The 25,138-nt window shown below is 39.7% G+C and overlaps 1 protein-coding gene across 1 annotated transcript in view; it reads left to right on the top strand.

Annotated features, from left to right (window-relative positions):
• LOC145998950 (aurora kinase C-like) overlaps nt 1-25,138 on the top strand; it is a 69,035-nt gene that overhangs the window by 26,963 nt on the left and 16,934 nt on the right. The window contains exons 6-7 of the mRNA XM_083135779.1: nt 7,019-7,177; nt 7,982-8,213. Coding sequence (XP_082991905.1) covers nt 7,019-7,177; nt 7,982-8,213 — 391 coding nt within the window. The remainder of the gene's footprint in view (nt 1-7,018; nt 7,178-7,981; nt 8,214-25,138) is intronic.

The following is a 25,138-nucleotide window of genomic DNA, read 5'->3' as shown; positions in this document are numbered from 1 at the left end:
GCCCCTAGAGCTATTTTGCTACTGTCCGTGTATATGTGAATAGGAAGAGAGGGATCGTATCTGGCTAATACTGGGCTCGTGATTAGTGAATGCTTTAAAGCATTGAATGCCTCGTTTTGTGCTTCTGTCCATCGAAATTTTCTCTCCTTCTTCAGCAGTTGTGTAAGAACTGATGCGTGTTTGGAAAAATGTGGAGAGTAGCGACGGGAAAAATTTGCCAGGCCCAAAAATTGGCGTAAAGTCTTCTTGCTTGTTGGTGTCGGATACGACTTAACAGTTTCTAGCATCTTAGGTGAAATAGCGCATCCCTTTTCGGATAAATGGTGTCCAAGATAGACAATATCATTGTACAGGAATTTAGCCTTTTTAGGAGCCAATTTTAATCCAGCGAGCCTAAGTCTTTCAAAAGTGTGACGCAATATCTTCAAGGAAGTGGGTACGTCGTCAGAGACTGCCAGGAGATCATCTGCATAGAAGAACAAATGGCGGTTGTCAACGACGTTGAGGGCTAAATTCAGCGCTATCGCTAACGCTGTTCCCGACGTGACAAATCCTTGTGGGGCATAATTAAATGCATAAGTCCCCATCTGCGGCACTTGAAAACTCACTTTTTCACGGCTACTTGGTGTGAGGCGTATCTGAAAATAAGCCGAGAGGATGTCCATAGATGAATAATATTTGAAACCTGCCGCCCTCTCTACGATGTCTATGAGATGAGGAGCCGGAAAACTTATCTTCTTGGCGACGGCGTTGATCCGACGAGCGTCGAAGCAGACGCGGTACGTGTTATTTGGTTTCTTCACAAGCAAAATAGGAGAATTCCAGCGTGGCGCTAAAATAGGAGAAACGACACCCTGTTGTAGCAGTTTCTTGATTTCTTGTTGCATGATTGGAAGTGTATGGGGTGGTATCCTGTGGGGTCGAGTGTACACCGGAGGCGAATCTCCTGTATCGATATCCAGTTCATACAGGGTGCAACTTCCTATATCGTCCTCTTTCCAACTAAAGACATCAGCGAACTCGTGTGTCAGTTCTAGTAGTTTATCTCGGTCTTCTTCACAGACGTTGGGGTTGATGTCGATCTTCGTTTGGTCGAAGTTGTTCCGAGATTCAGAAATGCGCTTTTGGAGTTCTTCAGAATTTTCCTTCAAAAAATGTCGATGTGGCTTACTATCGTTGCTGTTATTTTCCTTTAGTGGGTTCCAGATAGGTTCCGTCCTTGCCTCGGCAGGACCGTTTGTGTCTCCCGTTTCCTGCCGGCCAATTATTTCCAAGACAGCATCAGCTTTTCCTATCGTCGTGAATGTCGGAATGGTAACTGGATCATTGGAAAAATTTGTAATGAGGACGTGTGGTTCGTGTTCATGCATGAGGGAGGTAGGGATGCAAGTTCCTTTAGGGGATGAAAATCTGGGAATGGGGTTTAATATATGGCTACTGTCGTTGGTTGTGCAATTTAGAAGCTGTACTTTTACCACCGCTTGTTCTCTGGGGTTTAGTTTTACTTCCTCCTGTGTTGTGTAGGTGGGTTGGATACACTGTTCTAAATGTTCCGTGGCGATTTTGGATAACTTGTGTACTTGTTCCTGAGCATTCTTTTCTCTTTGCAATTTCCAGGAGCCAAAACGAGTAATTTGCAAGGTTCGTCTACTTATGTCTATGACGGCTCTATGTGCTGTAAGAAAATCATTTCCCAAAATGTTGAGTTTTCCTGACCCTTCATACAGAAGTGCCGTATGCAGAAAAGGTTGATCGGCCAATTTGAAGTGTAAGTCGGTTTCATTTGTTATTGAAAATTTTGAATTGTTAAAAGCACTTAAGACATGAAATTTCTGTTTTACCTTGATATTTCGAGGTAAGTCTTGCCTGTTCATGACAGTTGTGGTACTACCTGAATCTAAAAGCATTGGTATTTGCTTGTTTCCTACAGTTATGTCAACGAAGAAAAGGTTGTTGATTTTTGTTAGAGGAAGTGTGATTTTCTGAAATTTTTCTGAAATTCCAGCGTTACCTTCCTGTGCACTGGTAAGTGAAGTAACAAGATTACGATTTTGCTTCTGTTTCGGTTTCTTCTTTCTCGCATGTCGTCCTTTCATTTCATCTGTACATTCGGAAAACGAGAACAGCTGTTTGAATTCGCCTTCAAATATCTCTTTGTCAGAATTTGCATGAGTGCAAAACGTAATACAGTCTATTTCATCAGGATGTTCTTCTAAAAATTGCTTCGCACATGAAAGGGCTATTTTTGCTGCGGCTGCCGAGTCGAACCCGAAAGCGCCTGTGGCTAGGTGTGGAAAAGCAATGGAACTTTGTCCTAAAGCTAAGAGTAAATTTAGGCAATTAACATAGCATTTTCGCAAAATTTCAGGGTCCTTGTTGTTTGGAGTGACGGAATGAAAAATATAATTAGCAGATAGATTGTACGCTGGGGTAACTCTGACGTCGCTAGGCTTTGTTTTGTTGAAGATTTGAAGTTCATCGTCCAGTTGCTGTCCGCATGCTCTAGAAAAAGCTAAAGCTACTCCGCCGATAGGTAGAAAATCAGGGTTGCAAGCTGAAACCAAAACATTTGCATCTGCTTTTGTGATATCAGCTGTTATGATGTTAATCTTGCTCGTGTGCGACGACAACCTGTGTTGTACTTTGCTCTCGGTTTCAGCGGGAGCCGTATCGCTCGAACTCTGTTCGGTCGTCTGCGAGCACTGAGCTTCGTGCTGACGAGAGAAAAATTTCTCGACTTCTTTAAGTAATTGAGAGCGCTGAGCGGCACATCCGATGAATTGAACGCCCTTTGCTTGCGAGCTGGAATGTGCTGACTGCCGCCTAGAGTTCAATTCCCTACGTACCTGATTTCTAAGATCGTCGTGATCTTTACGGAGGGCAAGAGTCATGGAGACTAAATTTTGTAAGACAAATACGTTACCCTGTAATGCATCATAAATGCCTTGTTGATTTTTAGAGAGCTGGTTGTGAACAATTTGGGACTCTGATATATGTGACGTCAAAGCAGGGTCTCTTAGCACTGTGTTAGGCATAGCTCTAACTTGCAAGAACGGATTGTTTGCACTAAATGTATCGAGGGCGGTGAAATTGTTTCTCGCATGCGAATCCCTGAGAACTTCTTCCGCGGCTGTAATGAGCTCCTCGTTGGGAAATTTTGTGCCTTCAGAAAACATAGTGATTGTTTCAATTGACGTGATTATTTTAATTTACTTATTGAAGGGGGGACCGGTAGCTATTTTGCCTATACTACGACAAAACCGGCGCACTAACCACCATGTTACGTTTAGGCCGTTCGCCGGCTTAAACTGCTTGGCTGCAAGAGGATGTGTGTATGAAGAATGGAATAAATAACGCTCATTGCTCCTTACCAATATTTAATAGAATCGCACAAGTGGGGGGGGGGGGGAGATCACGCACGAGCCAGCAAGATATCCAAACACTGACAATGATAAAACCCAAAGTGTCACCACTGTACCTGATTTCCTTCGCGGTTCCTCGGCTGAGTCACGACGTGGCGCTCCATCGGTCCATCGAAGGTGTCCTCAGTGGGTTCGCCCAAACCTTGTAAATGGACCGACTTAACACTGTCACTCGCAACACACTTCGCGCTTCGCTACCTCGATCAAGACTCCCCCGGCGACCTCTCGTCACCCGGGGACTGCTGGCGTTTTTGATTACACAGCATTTTATTTCCGGCTCGTGACATTTAGTTCCTTCGAGCTGCTTGATGCCAAAGAAGCTGTATGTAAATTAGGAATTTTACATTAACAAGATTATGTCGTGTAATGGGATAAATCGTAGCTAGACAGTTTGATTGGTTCTCACAAGTAACAATCTCTGAATTTAAAAAAAATTATGTAAATTTATAAAAATGAGCAATTTGTTAATTCGTTATGCAAGTCACGTCATAATTCATCGTTCTTTTGTCTTAAATGGTGATTATTCAAACTTGTTACATATTCTGTAATGAAGAAGGTAAAGTTGAGGTCAAGACTTACTACTTTTGTATGGTTCCTTCAGTATCTTATCAGAGTACTGAATAGCTCGTTCATGTTAGCAAAGAATAATGTTGTGTGCTCTCGTTTATTTTGATGTCAGTGAATGAGTTCATGCTTAAATTTTTAACTAGTGTTTGTGTGTTTCTTGGACTCTACTACTGGTTAGTACTATAGGTGAGAAAAATCACTCCTGCGCTAGATGCCGGATATTTTGATCCGAGGAAACAGTGTGGATTTTGCATTCTACTAGGTCGTTCAAGTCAATCGGGGACTTTTTTTTTAAAAAAATAGAAGAACAAATTTCAAAGTGTGGTAACTGGATTTATTTTTCCACATAACCTCCTGCTACAGTTATACACTTATCCCAGCGTTTAACTAACGCCTGGAATGCTTCCGCATAGAAGGATTTATCATTACGGCGGAACCATTGTAGGACAGCATTCTTCACTTCATCATCAGTGTTGAAATGTTTTCCTCCAAGGAATTCCTTCAGGGGTCCAAACAGGTGAAAATCACTTGGCGCTAAGTCAGGACTATAGGGGGGTGTGGTAATATCTCCCAGCGGATTTCCTGGAATGTTTGGAATGTGTGTTGAGCGGTATGCGGTCGTGCATTGTCTTGCAAAAAGTGAACACCCTTTGTGATGAAACCCGGACGTTTCTTCCGTAAACTCTTATGCACATCACGCAGAACACGGCAGTAATACTCACTGTTGATAGTGACACCATGGGGTAAAAACTCAACGTGAATAATCCCCTGTTTATCCCAAAAGACACTTGCCATCACTTTACCAGCAGACGCAACTGTTCGAAATTTGTTGGGAGGTGGTGATTCCGGATGCTTCCACTGCATCGATGCTCTTTTGGATTCTGGAGTGAAATGGTGAACCCATGTTTCATCACATGTCATGATGCGATTCAGAAAATCCTGGCCTTCCATGTCATAGCGGTCCTTGAGTTCTCTGCAGACTTCAACTCTTCTGTGTCGGTCAAAAGCGGACAGCTGCTTTGGGACCCACTGTGCACTCACTTTTCGGAACAACAAATGATCATGAATTATTGTGTTCACTGTTCCTAACGACAGATTACACACCCTTGCAATTTCACGACAGGTTATGCGACGATTGTCCAGGATCAGCTGCTCCACGCGCTGAATGTTTCCAGGAATGATTGCCGTGGGCTGTGATCCACCACGACCGGGATCGTCAGTAATAGAGATACGGCCATCTTTGAAGCGCTTACACCATTCAAATGTCTTACTGCGACAGTGTGTCTCATCACCGTACTGAGCCTGAAGTCTTCTGTAAATTTCTGCAGGTTTTCTGTCCTCGTTCACTAAAAACTTCATCACAACACGCTGTTCCATGTAGACATTCACACTGTTGTCCGCCATCTTGAATAACGATCTATGCAGAAACGCGGGAAATGAGCGCCGCCTACCAGTAACAGCACACAGTTGCCAGTTCCTACTGCATACAAAACCTCCAGCCTAGGCATCTATTTAAACCTGGAAAAAAAAAAGTCCCCGATTGACTTGAACGGCCCACGTAGAGAAACAGTCATCCATAAACCAGGCGACATGATTTGAACACAACAGTGTAGCTTAAATATGCAATTGTGCCAAAAAAGCAGTAAAAAAATCAATTTGTTATTACATGTGGCACAAGATTACAGAGGCCAGAATACTCCTAGAGGAGTGGTTTAAGGCATTGTACTGTCGCCTTGGCAACTTTATTCCTGAGATCTATTCTCGATAATTTCTTCTAGCTTATTTTCAATGTATGTTCCACTTCTTAAGCAGACTCCCATATATATCATCTTGCATGCACACAATGGTTGGTTTATTGTGGTTTTAGTCTACATTATTCACAGGAAGTCTAATTGGGACTGGACCTACAGTTTAAAGTGGGTTCCGAACCACTTGTTCCTCCATCGGGTATCGAACAGCCGCAGGGATATGCAGAATAACAATTTTTTTAAACAATTGATTTTCTGCCTCCTCTTCCTATAACTTTCATTATTGGGAGGTACATTCCTGTTCAGATAAAAATGGCACATACTTTAACTGTCTAACCTTATAAAATGTGCCACTTTGTGTGAACAGGAGTGTACAATGCATAAGTTTCACCTCCACTAAAAGCCCTGTCATTCTAAGTAAAAATTGACTTCATCTCTACAACAGTTCTAAAGCTGATTTTTTCCTTTTTACTTGATGCCAAATTTGAGAAAAGTTCACGTCTGGACAGGCTCCCATCCACTGAAGGTTAAATCAGCTGGAGCTTGTGTGGTCCAATGAGATTGGCATGTGCCTGCCAAGCTGGAGACCCGGGTGATCTCTGGTTGGAACTTTGTTTTTTCTTATTAAATCACACAATTCATTAGAAGAGACATTTAGCATGTTGAGCCTAATAAGTTCACAGAAGTTTCGTATTATGGCCAATAGGAACAGTATGTCCAGCGAAACACGAGGTTCTCGCAAGATAAACTTCCGATGGTGTAGAGAAACACATGAACGGAAAGAGGACAGATTGAAGATTTTGTTTGTGGAGGGGAAAAGTCAAAACTTCCATTTGAGTAGCCGTAACTTGAAGTTTATGTAACTTCCCTGTAAGAAATGCATGGGATCCTGCAAATACTTATTCATCATATTTTATACAGATCGTATCTAGCTTAATAGTCAACTTTAAAAACTGGTTCCACTTGCAACATGGGGAGAAATTCCTACTCTCTTGTACAATGTCTTTTTTTTCAGTAGCTTTGCTCATTCTGATGATATTGAAAGAAATGTACACCTGGTTTGAAACTGTCACTCTTCACCTTAAGGATGTTTTTTTTTTTTTTAAATATATTAATAAACTGCTTGATGCAACCATCATTTATGGAATCATGCTTGCAATGAGTGCCCACTATCTTCTGAGCATATAGGTACATGACACTCGAATGGCATGTGTTAAATGCATGTAATAGTAATTCCAAGCAGTTTTACAAGTATTCCACAAATATTGTCTGCTATTTCAGAACATCAGTGTATGTAGCTCAAATCGCTGATGCGCTACACTACTGTCACAGCAAGAAAGTAATCCATCGTGACATTAAACCAGAAAACCTGCTCATAGGTGTCAAAGGGGAAATCAAGATTGCAGATTTTGGCTGGTCTGTGCATGCTCCATCTTCAAGGTAAGGATCTTGAACTACTATTGAAGTTCTACCTCATAGTAGATACCTACAGATATAATTATTTATATATATATACAACAATAATGTTATTTTTATATTTTGGTAGTTTACTGAAACCATCCAGAAATTCATGTATATCAATGTTTCCATTAACTGGTTAAATCAGATACGTAAACCTTGAGTTTTAAAAAAATGGGAAAGTTTATAATTTCAATTGTTTTCATATATGCAGTAACGGCTTCGTTAGGGATGTCAAATTTTGCTTTCCTTGTATTTTTTTAAATAGAAATTTAATTTTTCCTTTTTACTTAATTCTATGTATAACAGGTCCAATTCTTTGAGGAGGGGAGAGTACTATTCCTCCACTGTGGAGAAAATTTCTTTCAAGAGATCCACAAAGTGAAAATAAATATTTGAAATGTAAGCAATGTAACTAACATCTGTCATAACTTAGCCAAAAAGTTATAACTGAAATTCACAAAAAGAAAAAAAACAACAAAAACATACACTTCTTAGGTTTTAACATTTTTATACTAACAAGGCAAGGTTGTGAGGTCCCTATCTGACATTGGACATATTCCCCATGCCAATGATATTTTTTTTTCTATTAAAGTGTACAATGTAGAGAATATTGCAGAAAACTGTATTGAAAGTTGTTTGAAATTTTGTCTGCATGAAAAATGTGAGTAGTGAACACATGCAAACCATTTGTTGGAATAATTATTGTTTTAAGTGTTTGTAACAAAAACCAAACACTATTCTTTCTACCTATTCTAAAACCTGATAATTTGATTTATCTCCCAGGAGAGAGACAATCTGTGGCACCCTGGATTACCTTCCACCAGAAATGGTGCAAGGAAAGACGCATGATGAAAAGGTGGACATCTGGAGTCTAGGTGTTTTGTGCTATGAATGTCTAGTTGGAAGTCCGCCCTTTGAAACCAAGACATATGAAGAAACGTACCGGAAAATCTGCCAAGTAGATGTGTGCTATCCTTCTTATTTATCCGAAGGTGCTAGGGATCTCATTTCAAAGGTAATTTATATCCCGGCTTAGATACTTCAAGGACATGTAATGCAGATTCTATTGTATGTATGTATCTTCAGGAGAGTGAATATTTTTCAAACACACTGAAATTGCTACTACTTACTCCTGAAAAACAACCTTGCATTGTGTATTGTCTAATTTTTACCATTACCTAGCTTGACTGCCTCAAAGGAATGTACGTTATGGGAATGTTAGTGTATTTTTAATGATCAATAACAGCAGCAATTTTCTCCTAACTATACACACTCACACAGTGTACACTATAATTACTGCAATTTAAAACAATGCACAATACAGTCAACTCTCGATACAACGACCTTTCACAGTTCCTGGGAAAAGGGTCGTTGTTTCGAAGGGGTCGTTATTGGAATTTGCACCAATTTTCAGCTTAAACGGAGCTCAAACGGATATAAAGATGCCTAGGAGATGGTAACACCATGTATCCTGGTAGTTATACAACCTGTCATGAACATGATGCGTGTTGTGAAAAGGAAAATAGAACATGAAAACGTTTTCATAAAAAAGGATTTAAAATAATGTTACTTTCTTTCAATTGTGCACAGTCGTTGCTCTCCCAGGAAATTCTTACCATTCTAGTTCATGAGAAACCCGTTTGCAGTGAGACCTATGGAAAGGAAAACAATCTCTCGCTTATTGCAAGCGTAACTCAAAGAATCTTGGCCAGCAAAAGTCGGAAGATATCTGGCAGAATGAAGGTTGGATTTTACACGGGTCTACTGGAGCATTGTCTGTTACAAGATTAACTGGTAAGATTAGATCTCTCGGGAGAAACAACACAACCTTTCTAGGTGCAAAAAAAAAAAAAAAAAAAAAAGGCAGGGCTGTAAATTTTGTTCTGGTTCCGCAGTGTAAAATACATCGTAAAAAAAGGTCACGTTTTCTTTGCTTCAAACAACTTCATTCACCCCCCCCCCTCCCCCATTCAAGGGAGCAGTCCAAACTCCTTCCTTGACTTGCATTGTAATCCAGCGTGAAAAAGGAAACGCGCAACTTGCGATCTGTTTTCACTCAGTGCGTATTCTAGGACAGGACACGTCATTAAACAGGGTCGCAGTCGATAATCATTCGGGTTTGGAATTGGATTTCACTTTAAACTGTATATTTAGTGCCGATTAGCCCATCAGCATAAAATGAACTTAAAACAAGCTTTATGAAACTGCGCATTTTCACTATCAAAATGGTAGATCGTTAATTACTCTCACGTTAATCGACGATTTAATGTTGGATTTAGGACTATTCTCGATGTCAAACACCCACTCCTTCAAAAGTTTTCCCCTTGAATAATGTATTTTTAATCGGTCTCAGCAACATTCCTACATTTAACTTTTTTTTTCCTGAATGGTTCTGAAGAAAAGGCTGATGCGAATTAATTTTAGTTTTGCTTATCAGAACAGAAGGCGCAGAACATGAAGTTGTTTTAACTGTTGTTTTCCTTTCTGGAGATCCAATTTCGTTATCGTCAAATCAAAACAGCTTTGCGAGATTCAAAACAATAACCTTTTCCTCGTGCTGCATGAGTCATTGCTGTTATCAGCAAGAGCTTTGCAGACGCTAGACAAAACACTGGCGCCAGGTGCAGCGTAAAAACAAGGAGACCAGCTGGACATTCGAGCAACAGGTGGCGGAACAGAAAAATAAGACGGAACTTTTAACAGCAGTGTAAAGAAAAAAGAAATGACCCTTGCTTTACTTTTACCATGCAACAGACAATAATACGGGCAATATTTCCTATGCAGACAACAGCATTAAAAAAATAGGACGTGAATTCTGCAATTATCAACATTGCCGTGCACACCAGTGGCGGAGAATGAGCTGGGGAAAGGGGGGCACTTTTTTTTTACTTTTTCTATGGTTTTTGTCCCTTTTCAAGAATATATCCAGAACTGGTTGCCCCATTTCAGACGTCAAAGGAAAGGAATAGGGGTGGGTCCTCTTCCACCCTCGCCTGTAATCCACCCGTGTGTTCACAGGAGCAAGAAAATCGTGGCTGAAACAATCGGCATCACCCCTCCCCCCACGTTTGCTGACAGGAAAAGAGGGAGAAGTCAGTCCGCCAACGGAACATTTTTTTGGCAGATATTACGACATCGACACAATTAGGAAAACGTATGAAGTGGGATTATGATGCACGTAAGATCGAAGTAAACTTTTATGGAAACCTGGATGACAACGCATTAAGCGGGTTGACGATCTTTAGTTGGCCTATGTGGTTTTGATTATCTCTAACAGTTTCGCTTTTTTATGACGTGTTACAGGGAAAAAAGAACACGTTTTGAATGAAACCGGTTACCGGAAGTTGTCGGAACCTTCTGAACTCTAGGTCAGGGCTGGACAGACTTCCAGGTTCCACGCGAATGTATTTTGGAACCTTCCTGCGACCTTATCTCTCAAGCTGGTGTATTTATCGATGAGATACACATGGCAAAGACTGCAAATCCAGCGGTCATTTCCGTCTGCTCACCCCCCCCCCCCCCACAAGTTTTCAGCAGCTCTTAGGACAAGGAAACAAGTCAAGGTCGATTTAAAATAACAACGAAGCACGTTCGATCTTCTCTTCTCGCGTATCCAAGAGCAAGAGTGGCAAAACAAGCCTGGCTTGGGTAGCGGCCGTCGGGTGCAGAGCAGAGGTGTTCACCCTCCGGAGGGCGACCCTCGTGAGGGCAGACCTCACCCTCACCCTCACCCTCCGGAAGACTTGTGAGGGTGAGGGCGGTGGAGGGCGAGAGCAATCTCGGAGGGTGAGGGCGCTGGAGGGCGAGGGCGAGAGCGATCTTGGAGGGTGAGGGCGGTGGAAGGCGAGGGCGAGAGCGATCTCGGAGGGTGAGGGCGGTGGAGGGCGAGAGCGATCTCGGAGGGTGAGGGCAGTGGAGGGCGAGGGCGAGAGCGATCTCGGAGGGTGAGGGCGAGAGCGATCTCGGAGGGTGAGGGCGGTGGAGGGCGAGGGCGAGAGCGATCTCGGAGGGTGAGGGCGGTTGGAGGGCGAAGGCGAGAGCGATCTCGGAGGGTGAGGGCGAGAGCGATCTCGGAGGGTGAGGGCGGTGGAGGGCGAGGGCGAGAGCGATCTCGGAGGGTGAGGGCGGTGGAGGGCGAGGGCGACTGCGATCTCGGAGGGTGAGGGTGGTGGAGGGCGAGGGCGAGAGCGATCTCGGAGGGTGAGGGCGGTGGAGGGCGAGGGCGAGAGCGATCTCGGAGGGTGAGGGCGGTGGAGGGCGACTGCAGTCTCAGAGGGTGAGGGCGTGCGGAGTGAGGGCAAGTGGAGGGTGTTGGAGGGTGAGGGCAAGTGGAGGGTAGTGGAGGGCGATGGAGGGTGAAGGTTATGGCGGGGCCAGATCGAGACACAAGGAGATAGGATTAAATTTAATTTATTTTTGTTTCAAGAATAATTATAAATTTCCTTCACCCAATAAGCGACTCAGTCGGTAACGCGTCTGACTACCATGCTAAAGGTCCCGGGTTCGATCCCCGGCCGGTTCAAATCCGGGAACTTCTCTAACGTAGTAAGGGGCCCCGGCGCCCACCCAGCATCGAATAACATGGGTACCTGTGGGAAACCCTGGGGGGTAAAGGCGGTCAGGGGCGTGATGCTGATCACATCACCCCCACTCACGACCGGATCAAGGAAGTGTTGATTGATTGATTGATTTGGCGTTTTAAGTCCACTTTATGCACAGTAAGGCTGATTGGGACTGGACCTACAGTTTAAAGTGGGATCCGAACCACTTGTGCCTCCACCGGGTATCGAACCCGGGACCCTTTGATTACAAGGCGAAGACGCTACCACTGTGCCATCGGGGAGGCCCGGTTCAAGGAAGTGTGGAGCGTTACCCCCGCACCCCCTATACGCCTTCATGGCGTGGTGCTAAGCACAGGGGAGCACTTTACCTTTTTTTTTACTTTACTTCACCCAATATAATGTATCAATTTTTCGATAATATTTTGTTCCCGTTGTAATTTACATCGAATACTATTTGACCTGACATCGAATGGAATTGAAGCTCAAAAAGAGATATTACGATTTATTCGTTATGATCTCGTACAAATTTCTATGAGCGTCAAATGTCTATTTCTGAGGCATTAAGGCATTAATGAAATTGAAGCCAAATTCTAAGAATTACCTGCACCTGCACATTCCACCCTGCTGGTAGACAGTGTGCGTGCCTATGGAACCATGAAGAATGCGCAGGATGATTCATAGAAAGCGTCCGCGGGAAGGGAAGACTGCTGGTACTTTATTTAACGGCAGATATTTTCACTTGACTAGAAGAGCTTTACTTAGACACAGAAAAACAATCCAATCCAATGTCAATTCAACCAGACCATGCTACCCATGATCTCAAAGTTTGATGAAATTTGACAAATTTAATCCTTTCATGGTGGTGAGAAAGGGCCTTTTCTTTTGTGTCTTACTTGCCTGGTTTCATATTTATAACCCCTCTAACTTTCAGTGATTCATCCTTTCTTCCGTTCACATAGCCTCCAAGTATGAACTGCACTGTCTTGGAGAAATAATCCTATCCCTCTTAAAAATTATTCAATCTTTTTTAAACTTTACGACAATGTTAACCAAATAAATAAGGATTCCAGAAATATATATTTCAACAGTTCACATTTATATTTTAGTACCCTAATGAATTAATAAAATAGTATTTTCTATTTTTCTTTGGACCGAAAACATGGTTTACTAAAATTTCAATTATCGTTGAGAGGGAAAGGTGCAACATCAACACAAGTACTTTTATAATGAACTTATACGATCTAACTTACCCAGAAATAAAATTGATAACTTTTTCATTCCTTCTGAAAATTTGACAACTTATTTCTGAATTTTTTAAAAAATGGCTACCGGAGGATATATTATTCAAATTAACTTAAAATCTAAGATTTTAGCTTCAAAATATCATTGAAGCAATTTTTTAGAGTATAAAATTTTAAATAATTCCCAGAAGGCGGGGCACAGGAAGTCGTGCCCTTTCCTTGGAAAATGAAGGTCAACCTAAAAATATATATTTCACATATATAATTTTATTTGACACAGTCGTTTGCGTTTATTTTTAAATGGATATCGCAGGGACATATGCTGGGTTCGGAAAGTGACTTTTTTAAAACAGTTACAGTTAAAAAGTAACCGAGTTACTTGTTTTAAAAATCATTAATTGGAATAAACTAATGTGTGAAGACTTACATGCATTTTATTTATGCTTCTGGCTGGTTCGAAAGTTTTAATAAGTCTTAATTGTATAAGTCTTCATATAGTATTTATATTATTCATTAGAGGCGGAAAGTATTCCTGTAGGGAGGGGACAAATTATCAATTATTTCTAGTGGAGAGGGGGGATTGAGTTTCAAATAAGAAAACCTCTTTTCGAATTCCCCATAACAACAATAAATAACATGTCATAATAATTTTCTTCAATATACTACAAACTCATTGTAAATTTCTTATTGGAATTAGGAATCTTATAAGATGGTATCGAGATAAGACAAGACTTAGCATAGTCTCGGTCTCGGCTCTAGTTGTAAGCACCAATCTCGATCTCGAGGGCAAATTTCGGTCTCGTCTCAAGTCTGTAGCATAAGAAACATTCACAGCATGTCGATGCAAAAACTTTCACAGCGTATAGAGGACGAGATAAACAAATTTTCTTAACAACATTTTTGTACATTTCGACACAACTAATCCTCGGAAAAGAATAATTTTATCCTGAATTTATAAAACTGAGCTTCACAAGGCCATGGCTGCCACTGACGGATTAACTTTGCAATTGCGATAAATAAAATATATACATGATCTATAGTGTTGCTCACGAAATGAGACACGCGCAGTGGTAGCGTCGTTGCCCTGTAATCAAGGGGTCCCGGGTTCGATACCCGGTGGAGGCACAAGTGGTTCGGATCCCACTTTAAACTGTAGGTCCAGTCCCGATTAGCCATACTGTGCATAAAGTGGACTTAAAACACCAACTCAACAACAACAACAACAACGAAATGAGACACGATACGGGACAAGCTTTTTGAAATTCGAAATGAAACTGAATGCCTGTCACGTCTCACTGTTGCGATGAGACACGAGACAATACAAGACGGCTCGTGAAAAGTCTCGTCCCATTTAGAAACTCTAGAAGAATTACAAACAAAAAAATTAAACAATTGCAAACATTTATTTACTTGGAAAAACGTAGTTTCCTTGGAAACCCAGGCCAGCGTTCATTACGTCTAAAAAAGGATAAGGTACAAAGAGTAATGAACGAATATCTAAACTTTTTTTAATACTCTTTAATAATTGGAAGTAACCCATCGTTATTTCCCATTTTTCAATTTATTCAAGGTTATTAATTGTATGTTGTGTTAAAACTCCAAATACAAATGCAATTCATACAATACAGATTCAGTTTTTGTGAAAATAATTGTGATAGGGAATGGGCAATTCAAGAAAATATTGTAAACAGTATAAAGAAAATTGAGGGCTTTTCTTCTTTAAAAAAATATTATTTGCTTATTGTTTTAAAAGTTCTCGTTTCTAATGCACGAGAAATATTTTATGAAGCTTTTAGGAAATCCTTTCTTTTGTGTATTGTACTATGTATTGCAGTTCTGGATAGGTTTTGTGTTCGCACTACACACATTTAATTTTTTTTTTTTCTTCACAGCGGCAAGATTAGAATTTAAAGAAAACAATCCATTTCCACAGTGCATAGAATTTCTTATAAGAATTCAATAGCAATAATGAAAAAAAAGGCGCTCATTTATTGAACTTTCAGACCGAAGCGACATGTAACATGTATCTTTTGGAAAGCAATCTTCAGAAATCTTTCGAACTGAGGCGACACGAGAAGCTACAGGTGTCGTTTATCGCTTACGTTTCCCTCGGTCTATTGGAATAGGCGATGAATTCTTTCTTATCGTTTGTCCCTTCACAGACGACAAGCAATGCGTGTCGCTGGAAACGAACCCTTAATAATACATTAAACCTTTCGCACTGACGTGTGATGCTTGGACTGAATACCGTCTTGCCCCAGTTTCTCTTGTTTGTCGTTTCGGCTTAAAACTTCCGTGTCGCTTGTTGCCTGTCTCTTCGCTATCGAAGCGACAAGCGACACAGGCCCCTTCAGTCTATAAGCAAGCATACACTGCGTGTAGACGAACAATATAACTTCAAAAAGGAAAACGAAATAATAAAGAACTATTTAAGATCCATGTTCACAACATGCCTGTAGGTGTTGCTATGTTCATTCGCGGATTTTCGTTTGCGAGCAGTAGCCATTTACCACTGCAAAAAATCAGCAACAAAGTATTTGCATTCTCTATCACTATCACAGATCAAATAAAGGGGCTCGTTGTTCTGCAGCTATGAACCGAGTGGACCTGTTTGTTACCCCTTAGGCGACTTTCTGAAGCAGATTCCATTCAATTATATATAGATTTATTTTCTTTTTGTGCGAGCCATAGGCTGTACGCACTACATATTTTTGATTTTTCTACACTATTTTGTTACATTTAGTTTTCTTTTAAGCTGTCTCTTACTTTGTCCAAGACAAGAGACCTGGCCACAAATTCTGGTCCTGGGAAGGATTAAATGCGTTCTCCCCCACCCCTGCTCTTTTAACAAGGAAACGAGGAGATAGTTGGCATCTGTGGTTTGTCAGCCTTGAAAATTTGGCTTGGGTGATTCCACGAAAATCTTTAAAAGTTGCCAAATGTAGCTCTTGTCCCACGCCACAAATATTCATGTTTGCAATTTAAGTGTCGTAAAGTAACTATTACCTGTAACTAGTTGCTTCCAATCAATGCTTCATATCGACGGAGTGTTTCTTTCAGGGTGCGGCACTATTATGGGGGAATATTCCTCGTTTACAACCCTTCCACGAAAAAATAAAATCTGCGTATGCCCATGATTATTGATTATTTGACTGAAAGCGTACCCTTAGAATTACTTATATTAGAGTGGGTGGTTTAGGAGTGGTTATGTCCAGGACCCTTAACCGACAATACCCCTCGAGAATGAATTATGTCAAATTTTTAATCAATAGATTTAGATTGATTGATTTGATTTATTTATTTGGTTTTTAAGTCCACTTCATGCACAGTAGCTAATCGGAACTGGACGTACAGTTTAAAGTGGGATCCGAACCACTATATGTGCCTCCACCGGGTTTAGAACTCGAGACCCCTTGATTACAAGGCGATCACACTACCACTGCGCCATCGGGAAGGCACTCAATAGATTTAGACTATGATGTAATACGTATAAAATGTGTTTCCGAGTGCAGAAATCACAAATAACAGGAGATATTGGATCCCAAAGTATGGACCGTGTAAGTTAAAATAAAACCTACCTAATAGTACTTTCACTGCACAGAACCAGACAGTGTCGGCGATTAGGGGGCGAGGGGGGCAGTTAACTCCCCCCATTTTTGACACTTTTGCCCCCGCACTATGCTAAACTTTCTCTACCAAGAGATAGTAAACTGTCCTTGCTCCCTCAGTATTGGCACCTTGCCATCCCTAGTTTTGGAACCCAATCGCCGCCACTGGAACCAGCAAAGCCATTCAATAGAGGAGAAATTGGGTTGAAGAATGCCACAAAATGAAAATATTTGTAATGTGCTCGAAATATATTGACTATCTGAAACATCATTTTTAAAATGCTGCTACTGAAATTGTATGTAAGGGTGCCCTTATAATGTTGTTAACCCCCTTTCTATATCTCCGTGTGTATGGGGGTGGGAGTTGTGGGTGGGGAGCTAGTTTTTCCCCCTCATCTATCAACTAGCATGGGTTAAAAATCGGTGCAATTGAACGAATTACATTAACAATATGCATAATTCACGTAATAAGCAACATTAAAATATGCTGCAATTTAACCAAATATATGACTACAAACATAAGAGAATAAAAAGCATCACACGAGCCCCCCCCCCCCCCCCCAATGTCGTAGTAGTATCATTATTCCTATTATCCCATCTGAGCATACAGCAACAAACAATATTCATCCCATAATATTCGCAAACTGTCACAGAATAGATTTTTGGAATATTCGTATGCAAAGAAATGAATGTGGATGGCCAAGGGAACTAAGTATTTTTGTCATCAAAGTCACCAAAGCTATTAAATCTACAACTTATAATGCAAAGTATATTTCTCATTAATTTCATTCCGTGTATTAAAAGATAGAATATCAACTACTTTTTAAAATGTGTCTTTTTCGTAATAAATGTAAAAAACAATATAAGAAATTATAAGGGCATGCTTTCAATCTAATAATTAATAAGAACAATTCATGGACATCAGCAGGACTTTTATTTTGGTGGGGGAGAGATTGGTGTAAATGAGGCATATTCCTCCACAACAGTGTCGCCCCCTGAAAGAAACACTCTGTAGATATGAAGTTATCATGTCCCTGCAATACCCTTTTAATAATATACACAAACGACTGTGACTGAAACAAAAGGATGCGTGTGAACTGATTTGATTGATTTGGTGTCTCAAGTCCACTTTATTCACAGTAAGGCTAATCGGGACTGAACCTACAGTTTAAAGTGGGATCCGAACCACTATATGTACTTCCACCGGGTATCGAACCAGGGACCCCTTGATTAGAAGGCAACGACGCTACCACAGCGCCATCGGAGAGGTCTGAATGTGTGTAAAATACGTACTTTTTAGTTGACCTTCATTTTCCAGGGATGGAGGCACGCCCCCCCCCCCTCCCCCGCCCCCAGCCATCTGTGCATCCAGGAAAACATTATTTAAAATAGTATGCTCTAAACATTTGCTTCAATGATATTTTGAATTAGAATCTTAGATTTTAAATTAATTTGAAAAATTAAAATCCGGTAGCCGTTTTCAAAAATTTTCAGAAATAAGTTGTCATATTTTCAGAAGGAACGAAAAAGCTATCAATTTTATCTCTGGGTAAGTTAGATCTTATAAGTTCATTACAAAAATACTTGTGTTGGTGTTGCACCTTTCCCTCTCGATAATAATTGAAATTTTAGTAAACCAAGTTTTCGGTCCCAAAAAATTAGATAATAATACTATTTTATTAATTTAATTGTCTACTAAAATATAAGTGTGATATGTTGAAATATTTTTTTTCTGGAATCCTTATTACTTAGTTATCATTGTTGTGAAATTTCAAAAAGATTGAATATTTGTAAGGGAGATAGAATTATTTTTCCAAGACAGTGCAGCTCACTTGGAGGCTTTGGGAATAGAAGAAAGGATGAATCACTGAAAGTTTGAGAAACTATAGAAATGAAACCAGACAAGTTAGAGAAAAAACATGTAGTTTCTCACCAGCATGAAAGGATTAAATGTGCCAAGTTTCATCAAAATCTGAGAGCATAGGTTCCAAGACCTCTTTTTTTTTGGTTGAACTGACATGTGATGACATGACTTATATTATCATAGGGCAAATATGTAAACTTTTTAGTGCCTCGTTCTACCCAATGAGTACAGGGAAAGGATTGTAACTCTCTTTCATCTCCAATAAGGCTCGTGTTTATATCCGTATAGGAACTGTAAATCTGGAGAGATGTATAATTAAAGGAAGGAACTAAATACCAAAACTTCCAAGTGTCTACATAAAGAATGTATTTTCTTGGTCACTGGGGGTAAAACCTACCACTAGAACATGGTTTCTCAAAATATGGTATGCAGAACTCGTACACGTACTATGTGTTCAGAAAGTAAACACTCGGTTGATGATGACGTTGAGAGCGAAAATTAAAATATGAAATCAATTAAGACCAAATCATATAATTTCATGCCATTGACACTTGAAGTTCTTGGAGGGACATACATATTTCCTTTCCTGGAGTGTCTACATGTGTGCTAGAAAGATTTCCGTAGGTAACAGAAAATAAAAGCAATAACGGTCTTAAAATACGCACATCTGAAAGACAAAGAACGAGAATAAAAGTATTCGAGTGATAAGACATTCAAGTAATTTATATGATTTGTTACCGCTGCCGCATAATGTAGGAGCTGTATGTGAGTGATTAATGTTATCTATTGGATGCGTGTTTGAGCTCAACCCCACACGTAATGGAGTTTTTATTTAACTGCCATTTATAAAATGATGCCGGTACGATTTCAAGAAAATCGGTTTTCATTTTCATTTTAAATCGAATTTATTTTTCCTAAATTTCCGGGGACAAATTTAGTACAAGAACTTTCACTTTTCCGCTTCATCTATTGTTTATAAGAATTATTGTGACAAAGGATGGACTTTTGTATGGCGTATTATGTACATAAAATCTTTGTCCAGTGTCACAGCACATGGCCGTATTTCGAGAGGGACTTTGGATATCCAAAGGTTCACCCCCTCCCCTCCCGAAACTTCTGACATGTTGTATTGTATTAATGGACGTCCAGGAACCAAAATCAGTATCTCATATTCAAAAATTTATTCGAAGCTTTTCAAAATACAAGGGGAGACAATGCTGAGACGATCGACGTACCTTTATCAATTTCATCATATCATCTTTCATCCTCATATTTGCAATCAGCTAAAAGTAACAGAAAGCGAAGTAAAGTAGGCCAAACCAATCAAATGATCGAGCTAGAATTTTCAAACATTTGCAATTCCCGAAACTTGTGCAAACAGTTTTTTTCTCGGAATCACAGCCCACCTCCATTGCTCCATTTTCACTTCTGCTGTTGTTTTTTTAGTGTATTTTTCTGGTTCTGACTCAAAAATGGGTTTGGGGTGCCCCAAAATTGCCTTTCCGACCTTTAAGTTCCCCATTTGATAAGGTTTTAATCCTCCTTGACAGGAGTTCAAACCTAGGACCAGCTTCGTAGCGCGTTACGTTCACCACCCTCCACCCAGCGGAGTAGTGGGTCTTGTGCTATTATAAACTCACAAAAGGAAGAGCTCTCCTCCAGCAGAATTGTCTACACTTAAAACAGGCTCAACATGTCCATATGAGCTTTTTGCTCTAGTGTGGAACCTCCTCTAATCCAAGAATTTTGTAAAAAAGCCCTCATGGATTCCATGAGAAAAGAAGAGCCCCTCAGATTGATGTGCCTATACTTACAAAAAGGCACTTCTGTGAGATTGTTGTCCATAAACTTGTCAAAAATATGCTCTTCTTGATATTTTTTTGGCCACACCTAAAACTAGGCCAAGACACACACACATACACACACATACACACATACACACACATATTTACTTCCAATTTAAGTTTAATTGGACCCCAGCCTCAATCCAATATTAAAACAATGCAATATGCAGAGACCCTCTAGAATTGCTCCGTGACTCTCTCATTTCTCACATCATAAACATATGATTTTTCCCCTATGAGAATAACACTACATATGGTGTCATCAGGTAAAACCTCATGGAATTCACAGATAATTTTAATGTTTGTTCTGTCATTCACTACAACTTGTTTTCTTTTTGAAGTGTTAATTACAAACATGGGTCTCTGTGCCTTGAATTCATCTGGTGTGTAGTACATCTCAGTGTTGCCAGTAGTGACCCTTTTGAAAGCCGTAAAAGCCTCATATAATTTGAGGAAATCATCCTTGGACATGTCTAAATTGTAATTCTCTCTAGGAAAGACCTCATTTCTGCCATTTTTAAGATATATGTTCTTGATGTTGCAGTTATCAAATTTACTTGAATTTTTTTCCTGATTATTGTGTCTTCCAGTCTGAAACAGTATCACTACAAAATCAGGCATGTCATATTGAATACTGGAGAATGAATTTGTAGCATCAAACTCATAATATGTACCAGTTGCGGGCTTCTGTACACATTGATATGTATAAAATTGCAGAGGAACCTGTGGATTTTTTATTATATCTGCTTTGTATTTAAGAGCATAACTGGCTTCATACTCAACAACAGGGATTCTTAACTCCATAGTCTGAATAATGCATTTGCCTGCATCTGGTAGGGTATTAGGCAGAGCTTCTCCTGTAGGGTTTATTGCACTGTACCTCATCAAAGCATTATTATCATTTGCAGCTCTTCTAAATGTAATTCTTAACCCACCCTTCCACATAATTTCTTTGTAATCAGAGAAGAATCCAGGCAACAGGCGCATCGGGAACAGCACTGTGTGGTTCTTAGATAATATCTTATCACCAGCTTCAAATCCGCCTATTTTGTAGTATGAAGCCTCGGTTTTGGATAATTTTAATGTAGCCAAAGCGGTGGAGGTAATGCCGGGATAATCTATTCTGTTTATAACAACGCCATGTTTTCTGATCTCAATTTCAGAGAATAGATGCGGCACAAAATTGTCTACAAGTCTTATATTTGAATTTGCCGGATAATCTGTTCCATCGAGCTTTACAACATCAAATTTGATGTATAAATCTGCTCTGTGAGGGTGTATAAATCCATCCCCTACATCAAGATCAACCTCAATCTCTGTGTTGGGTTGATTTAAATTTGCAAATGTCCTCCTGTTTGGAGGGAATGATTGTAGCTCATAACTCTCAATATTTTCCATTGTATGTATTTTTATTTAAATGTTAATCTCTATGATAGCAGTTGTTGTGGCTCCAGCAAAATCAACTAATTCTTCTTTTTCATTAGTGACCATCAATTCAATGTAATCTATTCTATTATGACACACAGGAAAATATAATGTTGGGGATGGATTGTAGATGATGGGCTCCATAAATTCAGAATTAGGTTTGAATGTTGCAATGATGCCTGTTTGTTTGTGAGAGCCTATGCCATTTGATTTGGTGATCATACCCTCAGCCACATTACAGTGAATATTCAGAGTCTCTATGGCTAAGAATTTGGGTATATTCATAGCAGTGTGTTTGATGCCTGGTTCAAGTTTTGTGTTGTTCTCAAATCCTAAGAGTTCTCCTATGGTACCCAGATCCACTGTTTCTGTGGCAGATACAATTTCTACTCTGTGAGTGACAGAATTTTGACTTAACACTACACCTCTGGGTAATTGAGCATTTAGAGTGGACAGATTATACTGCCCTGGAGTAATGACAATTTTTTCATCCCCAACTGCAATTGTGTTGTTGTGGTGTGTAATATTGGGGATTAGGTACATGCCGTAAAATGCTCTGAGAGCTATTGTTTTGGGATACACTATGTCATCATGTAATTTGAGTTTCAATATTGAATTTTGGCTGGTGAGATGGAATACCCCCATGATGTTTTAAATACCACAAGGCTTTTTGAAAATCTTCAATTGATGGTTTATTTATTTGAGACATATATCTAAGAACAGATAAACACAAATGTCCGCAATTAACATCTTTGAAGTTTTGAACACGGGCATTATTGTAATAAAGATTAGCTGAATTTAGATATTTTATTAAATTTTCAGGTGGAACACCTCCAAATGAATCAAACACAAATGCCTTATTGTTTAAATATTTAAGATAACAAATCCAGTGAGTGCCCTGATTTTTGTACTCATCCAAATTAACAATGCCACACTCTTTGTTGAGTGGTTGTTCTGGCAAAGAATCAGACATGTACACACCTCTAAAATGTTTGATGCCCAGTGGCTTGATTAAAGCTTCAATATCTTGGTTTGTAAGCGGCTCTTGTTTTTTTTTAAACTTATTCATGGCTCTCTTAACACCTTTGCCTTGTTTCTCCATTGCCAAGTTATGGCGCCTCTGCTCATCTAATTCTGCCCTATTCTTCTTGGCATCTATAACTGTTTTTGCTATTGCAGCCGATCCCCCAGCCAAGCTCCCAACAGCCCCGAGAGCAGCTAAGATGGCAGGGATGGTAAATATAAATCCCCCCACATGTGATTTTTTCCTAGATTGTTGTAATTTTTTTAATTGGGGGGTGCTAAGCAACAATTTCATACCATGGCCCTTTGCAATACAAGAATTTTTCTTCTTGCGCTGTTTTTTGGTTAAGAGACTGTCAATAGTTTTAAGAGATTTGAGACCTGCATAAGGTATTTGATACATAACACCCTTGGCCTTCATTGTAGGTTTATTATATACATATTCACAACCCCCACCCCAGTTTTTGTTTGGTATTCATAGCTATGGTGGTCCCCAATGCTGCTATTTTTTCACTTAAAGAAGCATCTTTGCTTACAAATCTACCAAATGCAGCCTCTTCTAATTTCTTGTCTGCAACATGTCTCTTGTCAAGATCAGAATGTGTGTTGTATGCTATGTCATGGTCTCTACAAGCAGCATCTAGGGGATTAACACCAGGATCACCTCTGTTTAATCTATGGTCCAATTTTGTGCCTGGACCACAATACTGATAGCCTGGAATGTGCAGTTCAAATGGCAGCTTGTTTATAATGTCATTAACAAGGCCCCGACCCTCAGAAATATTCCAAAATTTAGGTGGTAGAGTATTAATAATTTTTATAAGATATCCAATCCCCTTAGTGTCATTCACTATAAAATTAGACAATTTTGTGCTTATCATGTCCATAATTCCAACCTTTTCATTGTAAAAATTGTGGTTGCCAGCATTTTCCTCCCCAGCTATTACCAATAGCCTATCTACAAGTTTCCTGACATCATCAACCCACACAAATTCTTTAGGCAGGGTGTTGTATTGTTTGATTCCACTGCCAGTCTTGATCTGTGACCATATGGGCTTGATTAAATTATTGTATTTTGCCCCACTGCTAGACTTGACTCTTTTTTGTGTGGGATCATTGTTCTGGTATAGAGCATCTGATTTTATTAATATTTCTTTGTAATCCTCATAATCTTGATCTGTATAGCTGCCAGGCCTTTTCCTAGTCATCAATTCCCACAATCCAGGTGTTCCGGAGTACTTAACAAAAGCACCTTTTTCTCCGAGACGAGATTCTGAATATACAATTATATCATCTCCCATAAACGTTACTCTGAAATTGCCAATTCTATGAATAATGCTACCATCAAGCTCTGTGTCGGCATATAAGCCAAACACCTCATCTTTATTGTCTTTAGGTGTGGTTAAATATTTTTGAGCAAGAAGACCCAATTCAATAGGATCCTGACTAGCCTCAATTCTTCTAGGAGCAATAGGACTAGGTGTATGAATACTGGAAAGTGGGGTGAATGGATAATCTAATATGTTCCTAGCAGCTACAGGTACAAGCTCTGTGAGCAAATTTTGATTCTGCTCTGTAACAGTTTTGATATTTTTACCTAAATTATTAATAGCATCAATTACAGGCTGTTCTGTTTGTTTGTGTTTTTCATAAATTCCACGGTTCTCTGATTTCCATCCCTTAAATCTTTTTACAAGATAATCTCTTAACTTAAGATCATCAATGATTGGCCTTTTCATGTTTATTATATGTTTCAATGTCTAGAAAATTGTTGATTTTATTTCTATATTTGCCACTATTGGGTGTTCTTGTCATATCAATTGTGACAAACCCATAACTGTCCTGGTTCCAGCACTTGCTGCAAAACTTGGAAAAATCATTGTAGCTCAGGTCCCCACCTACATATTCATCATGTATGTGTTTGAGGTTGGTATGATCCTGATGAAACACACATATAAAATTGCTGTTGTCTCGGATCAGTTGCTTCGGTATTTTAGAAAAAGTCTGTGCCAGGTAGAAGCAATCTATGTTTTTGTGCCGGCCCTGTGTAAAGAAATTCCTAACCTTGTTTTGATTATCCAATATAATATCATCAAACACAACAACAGAATTATCGAGACATTCATGAAGTGGCTTAACATCTGGTTCAAAAGTAGCTATATCCAATCCATCATATAGCTTCATCAGTTGCTGATATTTTAATTGTTCCAAGCTCTTAGAGAAGATATACAAGTGCCTGTTTTTCCAGTCTAACCAGTTGGGTGCCAATAAAAAATTATCAACCATTAGTGTAGTTTTACCACAAGCAGATGGCCCAACAATAAGACATCTAATATTATCAGGTAGCAATTTGCCATTTCTCTTATTCTGCTG

The sequence above is a fragment of the Lepisma saccharinum genome, chromosome 14 (assembly GCF_977018435.1).
Source record: "Lepisma saccharinum chromosome 14, izLepSacc3.1, whole genome shotgun sequence".
In the NCBI taxonomy this organism is placed as follows: Eukaryota; Metazoa; Arthropoda; class Insecta; order Zygentoma; family Lepismatidae; genus Lepisma; species Lepisma saccharinum.
Note: the sequence above shows the minus strand (reverse complement) of the source record. Positions and strands in the feature narration are given on the sequence as shown.